Source organism: Erpetoichthys calabaricus, chromosome 16 (genome assembly GCF_900747795.2).
Source record: "Erpetoichthys calabaricus chromosome 16, fErpCal1.3, whole genome shotgun sequence".
Lineage (NCBI taxonomy): Eukaryota > Metazoa > Chordata > Cladistia > Polypteriformes > Polypteridae > Erpetoichthys > Erpetoichthys calabaricus.
This window is the reverse complement of record NC_041409.2, coordinates 56,542,567-56,557,041: the sequence shown is the minus strand read 5'-3', so window position 1 is coordinate 56,557,041 and position 14,475 is coordinate 56,542,567. Positions and strand designations below refer to the sequence as shown.

Here is a 14,475-nt window from a genome sequence, read left to right as displayed (position 1 = left end):
CCTTAACTTTCTAAGAATTATGTTTACACTCAGAAAAATGAGTCAAATGTGTAGAATTTTTTTTTTCAAGAATAAAAAAATATTATGTGTAAAAGTAACATGTAAATACTTTAACGTCACTGTAAATATAATAGGAAAGGTATGTCTATTGCTGTACTGATATATATTTCGCACATGTCCTTTATGTGATATAGCCTGACATGGCAATCAGGACATTAGAAACATGTTCCTTTACACAGTTTTCTTTGAATATTTTTTCTGTTGCTTGAACATGAGATGGTAGAATCTCAGTGTCTGATCTCCATGATCGACGCACCCTTTGTTTTTATTATAGTCTACCACAGTGCAAGGCTTAGTGACTTCCACATTTCCCAGACAAAAAACATTGACAGTTCCTGCATTTTTCAAAGTGCTTAAAGGGCTAACATCTTTCTTGTTGTTTCACTTGCCTTTTTCCCATGCACCTACCTGCACTTTGCTGCAGTGTTACATGACTAAAGTCACCAGGTATATTGCCACAGTTTGGTTGTACAGATTTGTATGCATCAGTTTTGCTATTCACATTGCAAATTCACATTGTCATCGCTATTGCTTGATTTGACTAATGGTTTAGTTTCATTTTATTCTAAAATGAACTTCAATGCTTCTTGTTTACACACCAAGTCAAGTCAAGTTGGGGAGCATGCACTGGTACAGTGCGTTGCCACACCCACTACACAACAAAACAACTCGGGATCCAGGTTTTCAACCCCCCAGGCAGACACGCGGTCCAGTCCCAACCTCCAGAAATGACCCTCTATCTGCCGCAACCAGGTGTTACGTGGGCGACCCCTTGGTCTGGTCCAGCCACTCAGGTCCCCAACAATGAGGATCTTATGAACCGGATCACCCTCGGGGAAACGCACCACATGGCCGTAGTACCGTAACTGACGCTCCTTCATAATGCAGATAATGTGCCTCATTCGGGACTCCATGAGCAACCGCTCATTCGACACAAAGTCAAACCAACGGCACCCAAGGATTTTCCAGAGAAACACAGTACCAAAGAAGTCCAGTCTTCATCTCAGGTCACTGGATAGTGTCCATGTCTCGCAACCATATAGCAAGACAGGAAGCACCAGGACTCTAAAGACTTGGACCTTCATCCTTTTGCATAGATATCGGGAGTGCCACACACCCCTTTCCAGCGACCTCATGACCCCCCCATGCTCTCCCAATCCATCTACTGACTTCATAGGTAGAGTCACCAGAGACATGAATGTCACTGCCAACGGTAAGTAAACCTCTCAACAAGGTCGACACTCTCTCCGCAAACAGACACACTGCTGATGGCTGTGCCCAAGAGGTCATTAAATGCCTGGATCTTGGTTTTTATCCAGGACACTTGCAAGCCCAGACACTCAGACTCCTCGCTCAGTCTCTCGAGAGCCCCGATCAGAGCATCCATTGACTCTGCAACTACACACCATTTTGTTTACACACCATTGTGATATTGTTGAAGGCTCTGTTTCACTCGTGAATATTGATGAGTTACCTCTGAGTGACAAAATGCTTAGAAATATTCATGATTGTTTGCAGCATAATGTTACTTAATCCACTAATTGTAGCAAAATACTGTACAGAGCATTATTTGGGTTTAACAACAACATTTATTTATATAGCACATTTTCATAAAATGTAGCTTAAAGTACTTTACAAGATGGCAAAGAGAAAGTTACAAAAAAAGAAAAAAAATACTGTAAAACATATCATTATATGTCACCCTGATTATGACTTGGGAATAACCACAGTTACATAGAATTCTGAACCTGAGTCACTTGTGGGGTTAACACCAAGGAGGTTAATCATTCTCTGAATGGTGCCATCCAAAGTTACTGAAAATTTAAATAATTATAGCATGTCTTCCACGTTACTTTCCAAACAACAAAGCACACGTTTACTTAATCAGTAGACGGATGCATGGGATATTCTTTATTTATATCCAAGCTAAACTTCAGTTGGTCCAGCAATATTAATATTTTTTAAGCTGTGACCCCCTCCTCGCTATCAACAACTATATATGAGATGTCTATGTACTTTTGCAATGTTACAGTAATAAAAGATTATACCTTTCATATATGTATGAGGTAATATTACACAGCAAAATTGATTATGGTTGATATGAGTTCATAGTTATAATTTGGCTTTACACCTTATTTTTGGAATTTTTTCATAACTCTGCATCTGTGACATTTCTTTGCCATATAGTAAGACAAACTGGATTGCCCAAAATATTATTCAAGAATTGTTCTTTCTGTCTCTTGGCCAATGCTAGTGGTTACTGTTAACTTCCTGACTGGCCAGGATAGGTGATGTGACACATGAGTAGTTCCTTATACCCTCCTCAATTAACTTGAAGTATGTGATTTACTTAGAAATTTAGATAAAATTAAAAATGTTCAAGCTTATTTCATCACCTGGATGCGTTGCCTAAAAAGCTGACTATATCTGCAATTGTGTAAATGTCTTACCCTGTTTTGCTCTGCAGATTAAATTCTTAATCCACAGATTTGTACAGAAAGCAGTAAAAAAATCTACAGTTTCCGCATACCTCCCAGTCACAAAGTGTATTCCCCTATGAAAGCATTTAAATGTTACATGAAGGATCATTCCAAGCATTTTGTTTTTGCTTTTGATATTATTTTTATAACCACGGAGAAGGGGTGATTTTTCATAACAGAGTTAAAAATAAAGATCTTTGTGTGTACAAAGTATTTTACTTCTTTATATGTGGATCACAACTCAATTATATTTTGGAAAATGTATGCAAAATCTAAAAATTGAATTTCAGACTTGATGTGAGCACCATTTTTAGCTGTAAAAATGTTAACAATCTAGTCCATTTTAATGTAGGTACAACAGGGCATTTTTGATGTGATTGTAACTACGGCTATAGTGATTTAGCCTTTTATCTGTTCCAAGTTATTATTTTTTTGTGAATAATCAGTGTTTTTCACATACCAGTTATCTGACACAATGCTCATTCTCTCTGTATCTTTGTGATTTGTCTTTCTGTTTGGATTAAGACATGTACTAGTAATATAAATAGAACTGTGCAAAACTGTGCCATTACAAATGCGTGGCATGGCCATTGTGTTACTACCACTAACTTGAGAAGTTCTGGATACAAATATCTGGCATATTTGCATATTTTAATGCACAAATAATGTTATATATTGTACATTTAACCTTTAAATTGTACTAAGCACAACATTTTTCTTCAAGGAGAAACTTTGTAATAGAAGTGAAGAACCTTCAAATTACCTTAAAATATTTTAACATACAGTGGGTATAGAAAAGAATCCCCCCCTTTGAAATATTCCCTTTTTTTATGCTTCACAGCCTTAAATGAAAACACACATAAAAAATATTTTTTCCCAGCTTTACTTACTCGATGTAACCTATAACATCCAAGTGAAAGTTATCATAGCTACTGCTCAGAAAAATGATAAAAAAAATCAAAAACAAGATATACTGAGATTAATAAAGGATCAATCGTCAATTTTTTGTTGACCCACCTATTGCTTTAATGACAGCCTTGAGTCTGTTGGGATACTTCTGTATCAGCTTTGCACATCTAGATTGAGCAATATTTGTCCACTCTTCTTTACAGAACTGTGCAAGTTCGGTCAACTTGGATGGTGAGCGTTGGTGGACTGCTATCGTCAAATCTTTCCACAGATTTTCAATGGGATTTAGGTCTGCGCTCTGACTGGGCCACACGAGGACATTCACTTTTTTCTCCTTCAGCCTCTGTATGGTCAATTTTGCTGTGTGCTTCGGGTCATTGTCATGTTGAAAGGTGAACATTCTGCTTATCTTCAACTTTCTGGCAGAGGGTAGCAGGTTTTCCTCAAGAATTTGATGGTATTTTCCCCCATCCAATTTTCCTTCTACCTTAACGAGAGCCCCAGGCCCTGCTGCAGAGAAACACCCCCACAACAGGATGCTGCCACCTCCATGCTTTACTGTAGGTATGGTGTGTTGTGGATGATGAGCTGCATTGGACTTCCGCAAAGTGTACCATTTGGTATTGAGGCCAAATAGTTCGATTTTGGTCTCATCTGACCATAAGACCTTATTTAGCTTAAAAGGCTAATGCTATACCCTATTAGCTTCTTAATGAAGGTTCTGCTAGTACTGATGAAGACCAGGATACAAAATGTTTAATTGGTGTTGATTCAATTGCAATTGGAATGAAGTTGTGGTTTGCGCCACAGATTTCTGAGCACTGGCCAAAGACAATTCCTGGTCGAGTGGCGATAAATGTGGCTTGATTAAGTCGTACTGGCACAGCTTATTCCACTTGGCATCAGAATCTTCAAGGTGAATTCTGGCAAAGCACAAACGAGCCTTAATGTGGTCTTTCATGAGAAGTGGCTTTTTCCTTGCGACCCTCCCGAACAAGCCACAATTGTGGAGCGCTTGTGAAATTGTTGTCATTGTGTACATGTGACCACTCTTTGCCATAAAATCCTGTAACTCCTTCAAAGTAGCCATTGCCCTCTTGGTAGCCTCTCTTACCAGTTTCCTCCTTGCTTTTCCATCCAGTTTGGAGGGACGGTCGGATCCAGGGAGCGTCCTAGTAGTACCAAGCACTTGCCACTTCTTTATTATGGACTTTACTGTGCTCCTTCGAGAATTTTTTGTATCCATCCCCTGCCCTATGTCTGTCCACAACTCTATCCCCAAGTTCGTTTGAAAGTGGCTTGCCACCCATAGTCAGTTGTTTACTGTCAGTTGCACTACCAAGCAAGGGAATGCTCCAGAAACAGCTGTTTTTATGCTTCACTAATCACACTGATTAAAATTGATGACAGGTGGAAGCCAGTAACCATGGTCTTCAATGGAAATGGTGGTTACTTACACATGATTGAGTTGACAAATATTGTTTAGGAGGGGGGTTATCCTTTATTAATCTCAGTATTTCTTGTTTTTGATTTTTTAAAATTCTTCTGAACTGTAGCTGTGATATCTTTTCACTTGGATGTTATAGATTGCATTGAGTAAGTAAAGCTTGAAAAAATGTTGATTTGTGTGTTTTCATTTAAGGCTGTAAAGCAAATAAAATGGAAATATTTCAAAGGGGGGGATTCTTTTCTATACCTACTGTAATTGGTTACATAAACACAAAACCTTGCTCTAAACTTATATCCCCCCTCACAAATTAATGTCATTTTGAAGTATTTAAAAGGTCATATTGCTTAAGATATAATAAAGCAGTTATGAGGTTTTAAGAAATTCTAAAGAATTCTAAAGAACTATTTAGTTATATTTCAGATTTCTATAGCTACACATTATATCACACAAAATAACACATATGTAGCCAGTGTTAAAATAGGCAATAGATATATATTATATATGCTTTCAGTGCTGTAAGGCTTATATACATAGTTGTCCTACTGAAAGCCATTTACAGTAACTGTTGCCAAAAAAATACTCTTTAAAAAATAATTATAAAACGTGTTAGGCTTGATGATCAATTCATCTCAACAAATTCAGAGGAAATGTGGAAAATTAAAGTAGTGTGTGAGGCTCCCCTACTGAATGATTGTGTCCTGACCTGTTTCTTTAAGTCACGGGTGTTGGTTTCTGAGCTAATAAATTGATCGCATTTTGCATTTCTTAGTGTTTTTTTCTTCATTCATTTATTTGCAAAGGAGTGAATCGATATTTGACATAATGGTGGCCATTTTCTTTATTTGTGCTTTCAGAATAATTTTATAATTTCCACACTAAGTCTTTGAGAATTTTATTTGTTGCTTGTTAGTGATTTTCTGTAAAATGCATTAAGGAATCTGTGGCAGTCCGAGTTTTTAAATTAAAAAACAGAGTTGTTCAGGCTCTGGCTACAGGTGCTGCTGTAGAGGTGGGTGGCAGCAGGGTGTTTGGTGTGGATATAAGCTGATGCTTGATTAGCTCTGCTGTTCCACATCAGCACTTTGCAGGTTGTAATTGGGACAATGCGCCCATAGGCATACAAAGTGAGCCTGAGGATAGAGGGGGAAGACGAATCATGAAGTGAAACAAAAAGATAAGGGAGAAAGAATCAGAGAGCAAACAAGCAGCAGTGAAAAGGAGGCACGCAGTCCCTAGCTCAGTGAGGGAGCAAAGGGAAGCACCACTTCAAGGGTGGATTTTCCCAGCTAAGCACTATGGAGGAGCAAGGAGCGATTGAATGTACTGTTAAAGATCCTGCAGATGCCAACAAGGGTGCAGGGAAGATAGAGGTCTGGATCCAAGCATCCTGCTGAAGGACAATGGTCTAGATAAAAACCAGAGAGAGGGGCTACAGCTGTCAACGTTTCCACCAGCTGAAGAGTCTTGAAAGGTAGACTAGGGAGATGTAGTAGTAGTAGTAGAAGAAAGACGTGCTTGCCTCACAGTGGTGGATTTTAATAGGAACACAATTCCTAATTGTGTTTTATTTGTGGATTTTAATAGACCCATGTTTTGATTGTTTTAACTTCTTCAGAAAGCCCTGAGTTTTATTGGATTATTTATGAAGAATTTGGCACTGCTCTGTGTTCTCATTTGCCCTTCTTAGTTTCATAACTATTGAAGACCTGGGTGCAAGAAGGTAATGCCAGCTACATGCAACCCGAACATCACAGTATTTTGCTACATGTTTTATGCCTTTTCCATATTTTTTTGCTAATAAAGTCTTTGGTTTCAGGTACTTACAAAAGGTGTTAAGCATAAATGTTTTTCTTGGACAACTGATGAAGTAAGGTCTTTGCTAAATATATTATGCCCTCTTCAGGTCATTACCTTAAATAAATTCAAGAAATGCTATGCTTCTAATCCTGTCTGCAGAATTGTCTCCAATGTAAATAAGAGTGTTGTCTGTCTTCCTTGAACCTATGACCAGCTTCTTGGTTTTGTTAACAATAGGGAAGAGGTTATTATCCTGCTACTTCTCAGTTTAAGCCATAATGATGGTGTCATGAGTAAATTTGGTGATGAAACTGAATGTGTGTCAGGCCTCACTGTCATAGGTGATCAAAGAGTAGAGCAAGCAGCTCATCATACTACCCTATAAGATGCCTATGTTCAGGATTAGTGTGGTGAAAGCAAAGCTTCCAGTTTGCACATGCCCTGGTGCCTTCCAATTATGAAGTCCAAAATCCATAATTGGAAGGCACCAGTGTGTGTGGCAGCAAGTCCCAAGTCTAGGATGGTGGTCATCATTGATAGAACAGTCTATAAAAAGTATTCTGACATAGCACCATTTTTTATCCAAGTGTAATAGAGTGATATTAAGTGAAAGGGTATGGCATCCTCTGTGAACCCACATAACACATATAATCATAACAATACTATGTGATTTTCATGTGCCTTTACATGTAAGATGCTGTGGTACAATGTTTAGTCTGAGTGCCTCACAGCCCTATGGGCCTGTGTTTAATTCCCAGCTTGCTTAGTTTGAATGTTCTTTCCATGTCTGTGCGAGTTTTATCACCATGTTCAATGTTTTCCTCAATCTTTCCAGTGATGCTCACATTAAGTTCTTTAACATCTGTAAATTTCTCCAGTGTTTAGGGAGTGTTGCTGGCTCCCAACAAACCTATACTAAATATATATGTTCCCAACATATATCTGCTACATATTACTAACAATGATCAGAATAAGAAATACATGCTTAAATGGGAAAAATGCTGTTTAAATGAAGGGCATTATCATTGCAACACTTATTTCTTGGAGGGTTAAAAGACAGGAAAAAAGCCAGTCTATTTTGTGCAAATAATTGAAAAGCGAAAATCTGTTTAGGTTAGTAGCCAGCAGGTGGCACTTTGGTATTCATGGCTCTCATTCTCACTGCTATTTCATCCTAATGACAGAACTCTAAAACTGTACGTAGCTTTGGCACATAGAACGTTGATACTGCCTTACTGTGGTGGTGCTGCTGAATTAAAATACATGCTGCAAATGTTCTTTTCTACTGCAGGGCAAACACTATCAATCCCATACCTTATGAGCAGGTGAAGCAAACTCTCATCAATCCTGTTAAAGAACCTACCTCAGCATCAGACAATGAGAGCACTCCCAGCCCCAGCACGTCACCAGTCATGGCACGTCGGCACTACGGAGAGTCAATCACCAGCCTTGGCAAAGCTAGTATCTTAGGTGAGTTCTTGTTTAAATTGTGATTTCCAATGAATGTGGTCAATGGAAAGCAGCCTCATGTATTCTTTGAAAATCTTTAAAATCAAATCTTTAAACATTGGTGAAAACTAGACGTCTGCTATCAATTTGTTGTTATTTCTTATTTTCCACCTGGCAGCTCATGCTTCACAAGACCACATCACTAGCAGCTTGTGCACCATGTTTGACCCATTATCAGTGGGGTATGTGTCCTCTTTGAGTTGCTTATCTCTTGCTGGATAAGAAAATGTGAGCAACATTTTGTTTGCATATAACAACGCACAAAGATGTATTAAGTACAATAAGAGTGTGATGTTGTCTTGTACTTATTAAGAGCAGGTATTCACAAGCACATTCTCTATCTGGAGACAGTGCTATAGGGAGTAGGTGTAATCAGCTGTATGCACTCTGCAAATTGCTGTTCACAGAGCTTAATCTGTGACATTTTGTCCTGAGTATTAATGGAATGGACCAACAAGAAAATATGTAGGCTAGATCATCGAAAAGTGAATAATTATCTGACCAGACTATACATAATACAGAGGATCATATGACAATTTGAAAGTCACCCCACTTCCTTCACCTTATAGCAACTTCTCCAAAAAGAAGGCTAGAGATGCAAGGAGTTTTAATCACAACCAAAACATGTGCCTAATTGGTCTGGTGGCAGGGTGATAATTTTTTTGCATGTTCTTGGTTCTGCTTTATACTGTAGATCACACCAAAAGCTCCAGTTCATTTTTAAATTAATCGGAAAACTGATTCCTTAAAGTAAAAACACATTATTTTAGCAAGGCATGCATTGAAACTCTGTATTGAAAAACAGATTAGTTTATACTCAAATCTTGGTATGCTCATGTATTTCCACATGAGCACAAAAGAGCCCTTTTACTTGAGAAAGGCTTTGAAAGTTAACATGGAAATATACATCCCACCTCATATCAAGCTGCTGGTTTAGCAGTGTTTAAGATTTCCAAAGGTGGTAAACAAAACTGAAACAGAATGCCCCTTGTACCCATTATCATTGTGCTGTGACAGAAGTTCTTTCAGGGCTTTATTTTACTTTTGTTGGGGAAAAAAGAAAAACATGAAACAAAACAAACTTTCGATGTTGCTACAGTGATAGGCTTGTTCCCTTTTAAATCAATCTTGTGGCATTTTAAATGAATCTTGTCACATTCTCACAGGTCAGGTCCCAAATCACCACCTTCTGGGAGCATCTCCCTTTTATACTGGATGGAGTGGAAGAGGCAGGACTTCTTTTGGCTCCTTTGACCACGAAGGGCAGTTTCTCAAGGCTGTGAAGAAAAAGGAGATGAGACTGTTAACACTAGAATCCTTGAAGCATATGAAAATATTTTCAATGCTGACCCACCTTAAATTCCCTCACACCTTCTCATCAGCATCTTTGTTGTGCAAATGTGTCAATCAGCACAAGCAGTAAGTGGCCTGCTCACTCATCCCCCACCGAGGTAGTTGAAGTCAAGTCAGACGTGATATTCTCAGAGCTAAAGTCTCTTTATCTGGGAGTTAGATGTCTTGAATTGTATAAGGTAAATAATATATCGTTATTTGGAATACATAAAGTACATTTCATGCGTGTTCCGTGTCTATGTTCTGTGTAAATGTAGGATGACAGGAAGTGCGAGGCAAGGAATGATGAGCATTACAAATATTTCCATAGGCTTCAGGGATTGTAGTGTTAATGACAGTGCCCTTCCTCGTCTTGAAGTGGTACCACATACATTAGGTGAACCTGGAAGGCAATCCTCTGGTGTGCATATGTATGACACCACCTTTGATCTGTTGTTTTAAAGGTGCTTCACATCATTTTTGCTTACACCCGCATACTAATCCAGAATTAGCCATGGACTGGGTTGACTTGAACGGCTATAATTAGCATTAATGTTGTATTCCCTACAGTTCAAATATGTGTTGTATATATTTGCACTATGTTTTCATATTTTAGTTGTTACACTAATGAACTTTACCTTGGATTCAAAAACCCAAGAAAGGTTCCATTTTCTGCTATGAGTTATGCCATTTTAGCATCCCTGCCAGACTATGTGTCTCTGTGATTGTGGTTCTGTAAACACATTACATGTAATATATATGACTTGTCATTCAAAGCACTTTGAGCTGAGCCACACAAATATCTGGCCAGTGTGGAAGTTTTGAACCACAAACTAAGTAAATTTTATTTTGGAACTGAAATACAGAGCAGCTCATTTCGTCATCATTCTAGATTTGTTTTGAAATGTGGTTTGAAACTTTGCTTAATTTTTACTTGTTACAACTTTAACTGGCACTGCTCAAGTGGAGTTTCCTCCAGGACCAGGTACTCCCATAACCTAAAAATATAAGTTTTTAATTTTTCTGATAGTACTAAATTCACCCCATATGAGTATGCATGCATATGTATGAATGAGGCATCCTCATTCAAATGCATGACACCATAAGTTAACACAGTTGCAACAGGCAGCTGATTGATAGCATCCTCACAGTATTAATGAGTCATATATTTTTATTTCTAAACTACTGTACTGTAACTCCATAATCCAATGAAAGTGACAAGAACAAAAGCATTATTTTGCCTTGAAAGCACAGTGGAATTTTTCTACTTTACTAAGTTAGACCATGTGTGATTTTTTTTTTTTTTTATATATATATATATTGTTCATGATTTCCACAGCACTACACTAAAATACAAGCCCCGTTATTATCTCTCTCTCTCTCATGTGAATACATAGGTAGCAAAACACTGCTGTGCCTGACACTTTTGAATCATACTAAACAGTTTAAACAAATCTATGCATAAGGTATATGCCAATATTTAGAAATGACATATTTCAAAGTTAAATACAATATAAACCTACTGGACTTTGGGCTGATTGGGTAGATCTAGGAGCAAACAGGGTGATCCTGGGCCCATCCTGGCATATAAACTGTGGGATGTGTCACAAGTGTATTGTACTCTCCAAAGACAGGTTTTGCCATCCAAGCCACCTGTGCCTCAGATTACCTGAATCATCAAGAAAGGCACTGGAAGAACAACCTGTGACTCTTCAGGTGAATGTTATTCTATTCATCCATTAGCTAAAGATTAACAGAACAAGGGTCATGCAGCACAGCAACCATCCTAAACACACAACTCAATCTATAACATAGTGATTAAAGCTCAAGACAGTTTGCATTTTAGATTAGCCAAGTCAAACTCCTAATCAAGGCTGATTGTGTCAGGACATGAAGCAAGTATTTTGGCTCAAAATATCCATGAGTTTAATCCATTTTGTAAATGCACCAGAATAATTACTTCCACAACAAAATACAAGATTGATCAACAGACAAAGGAAACATTTACTTCAATTTACTACTAATAATGGAGGTGCCATGAGCTACAAAGCTTAAAGCTTTATATTTTTCCTCTTGACGGCAGGCACTTCAGATTCAGTGTGTCCAATAAAGACATATAACATTTTGTGTTATTTTTGACATTATCTGTTGTTATGACTTAAATGAAAAATAAAATACAGAAAAATAAAACTTCTTTTTCATATAAGATTAGCTACTAGTAGCACATTGATCCATTAAGTCCACCATAGTTCATCAGCCATTTGTGAAGGCCCTGTTGTCTCCCATGTTCAAAACAGTGATGATATCAAGATGAAGAAGAAGAAACAGCACTTAACAAGATCTTGTATCCACAGGAAGGAGGAGATCATTTGTAATGTGAATGATTGCTCTCTGTTCTGGTCAGTCTAGAGTAGAATAGTAAACAGTGTGGTTATCAGTTATAGTAATTGTTGAATTAGATCATCAGAAAAAAATAGATATTCAGAGGTTTTAGACAGGAAAGTAAGGCACAGAACTGGGTGAAAGTTAATCTAAGTTCAGTAGTCACTCTCCTGCAAGCACCTATACTTGGTTGAAATTGGTCAAGTTTTAAGGTGCAGAATATTCTAACAATCATAGAGCAGGTTAGAGATAATGGAAGTAGGAAAATTCAAAAGTCTCAAAAAAAGGAGAGTTAAGATCACATTAGCACAAAGAAACGGAAAATATTACTCGGTGAAATGACGGAACAGCGAAAAGAGATCGAATAGTGTTTGAGGATGTCTGGCAGGAGAAGAGAGACAAGGCAGTGAGACAAAAGGACAGCTGCTGTACAGGTTTTTAAACATTTGAAGTGCCGCAAGAAATGCAGATCATTCGGCACGGCAGCAGTAGCAAGCCAGCAGCTGAACGAGCAAAAATGGAGGTATAAAAAAAAACTATTAGTTTCCCATTGTATCACCATTTAAGAAGGGTTTCAGAGGAGCGACCACATCTCCTTGGGGGTACGTTCAGCCCCCCTCTTCACAACAGCGCGTAGTGCTGGCGGGGTGGGAAAGGGGTTGGCGAGCGAAGCCCCCTAGTATCTCTTTATGATTGCATCAGTACAGACAGAACCAACCACAGGACAGAATAATTTTCTAAAGAGTCCAATTCATTGTAGATGCAAAACATATATAACATTACATTACATTTTACTTCACATTTTTACAGAGTGTTGTAGTCTTGGGCTGCCATTTGCCATCATTAGTTCTAGACAAAAAGCCTCATTAAAATATAATTTATTTTCGAAGAAAAGTAAAACCTTAAGTAATTTATTCATTTTTCCAAACTTAAAGGTCTGAGCTTCAACCAACAACAGTGCACACAAGATAAGAATCAATTACGGAGGGCATGCTAGTTCATTGGATGGCTTTCTCACGCATACAACTGCATTTACTTAATGAAGCATCATACGATTGGATATTTTATAAATGGCGTTAAATGGATATTTTATAAATGGTGCTAAATAAAATAAGCATTAATTGATTCAAATCAGGCCAAATATAAGTCAGTAATAATCATTATCTGCCTGTCTTTGAGATAAAGGAAAAAGAACTTGGAGAAAATGCTTCACAGATTATATGTTAGCCCACTGAGCAAAGTTAATTCAGGAATGTTAGGGCTATAGGACTAATCATTGTGATGCCACTATTTTGGAAATCTTCCCATGAACCGTCACCCTTCTAAGGCTATGTCCACACTACTGTTTTCATTTAAAAACAGTGTTTTCAAACAAAATGTGTGTATTGCTAGATAAATCTTTGAAGGGACGGTAACACTGGCATCCACAGGAGTTGTCACAAAACTGTGGTGACTGGTAAATTGTCCTTTGTGCATGCATGCAGCAGTGAATCTGTTTGAAACAAAATTTACATGCATACAGGTAAGCAACACAGTAAGTGCCATGGAACACAACTCCTCTGTCTGCTATGTTGGAATATTTTCATCTTCCGTGCAGGGTGGCCAATCAGGGCATGAGACGTTGTAATGAGCAGGATCCAATCAGGAAAGGGCTGCGTAATAAGCACAAACAAATCAGAGTGCAACTACACTCTGCATTTTTGAAAGTCTTCGTTTTTACCCATGCACATTGCAACACTAAGGCAGTGTTTTCAGAGGTTTATGGCTCTGAGGAGTCTTTTCAAAAGTCTTCGTTTTCAAGAGTTAAAAGCACAAAAGTATTGTGGAGGAGAGGTGAAAACAGAGACTAATATCTGAGTTTTTACACCAAAACATTGTAGTGTAGACATAGCCTAAAATTCTTTATTGTAGGCCATCACTTCAGAATTTTAATTTTACTGCTTATGGAGAATTTCTACAGGAGTCATAAACATTAGCTAAATAGCTTCCTAACAACTTCAGTATAACTCTGCTTGAAACCAGTTCACCCTCTGTACACTTTTAGGACTGCTTACTGATATCATCAACTTACTTATAAGCAATCACTGCAGTTGGACCTAATCCAGTATATACAAAATATGCATTACGAGAATGCACTGTCGTCGTAGGATGTAACATCATTGTGACCTGCTGTAGCTTCTAAGGCAAGACCTGTTTGATACAGGTGATAATAAGCCAGGTGTTGTCATGGTGGCTTACTAAGGATGTGTTGCTATGAGATGTTTCTGCCTGCTACTCTACTAGCCTTTCATCCACCTCAGTAGTGTTTCTGTTACTGCAGGCCATATTGGGCAGAGAATCAAAAGTGATCTACCATGAAACCACTAATGAGGTAAATTTATTAAAACCACAAGTAGTTGCTTCATGCAAATGCTGTGTAAGTGTGAGTATGTTGGTTACACTATGCATGTGCCTACAGCAATGAAAAAGATTAAGAAATTAACATCAAGTAAATCTGTTTGTAATAATGAGGTATTTTTGATGCTGAATACAAACAGCCTTGTCCTTAACAAACAA

At 37.9% G+C, this 14,475-nt stretch overlaps 1 protein-coding gene across 1 annotated transcript in view; it reads left to right on the top strand.

The window, feature by feature from the left end:
• The window catches only part of LOC114666581 (phospholipase DDHD1-like), a 163,686-nt gene that overhangs the window by 137,340 nt on the left and 11,871 nt on the right, over window positions 1–14,475 (top strand). Inside the window, 1 exon segment of the mRNA XM_028821487.2 lies at window positions 7,988–8,166. Coding sequence (XP_028677320.1) covers window positions 7,988–8,166 — 179 coding nt within the window.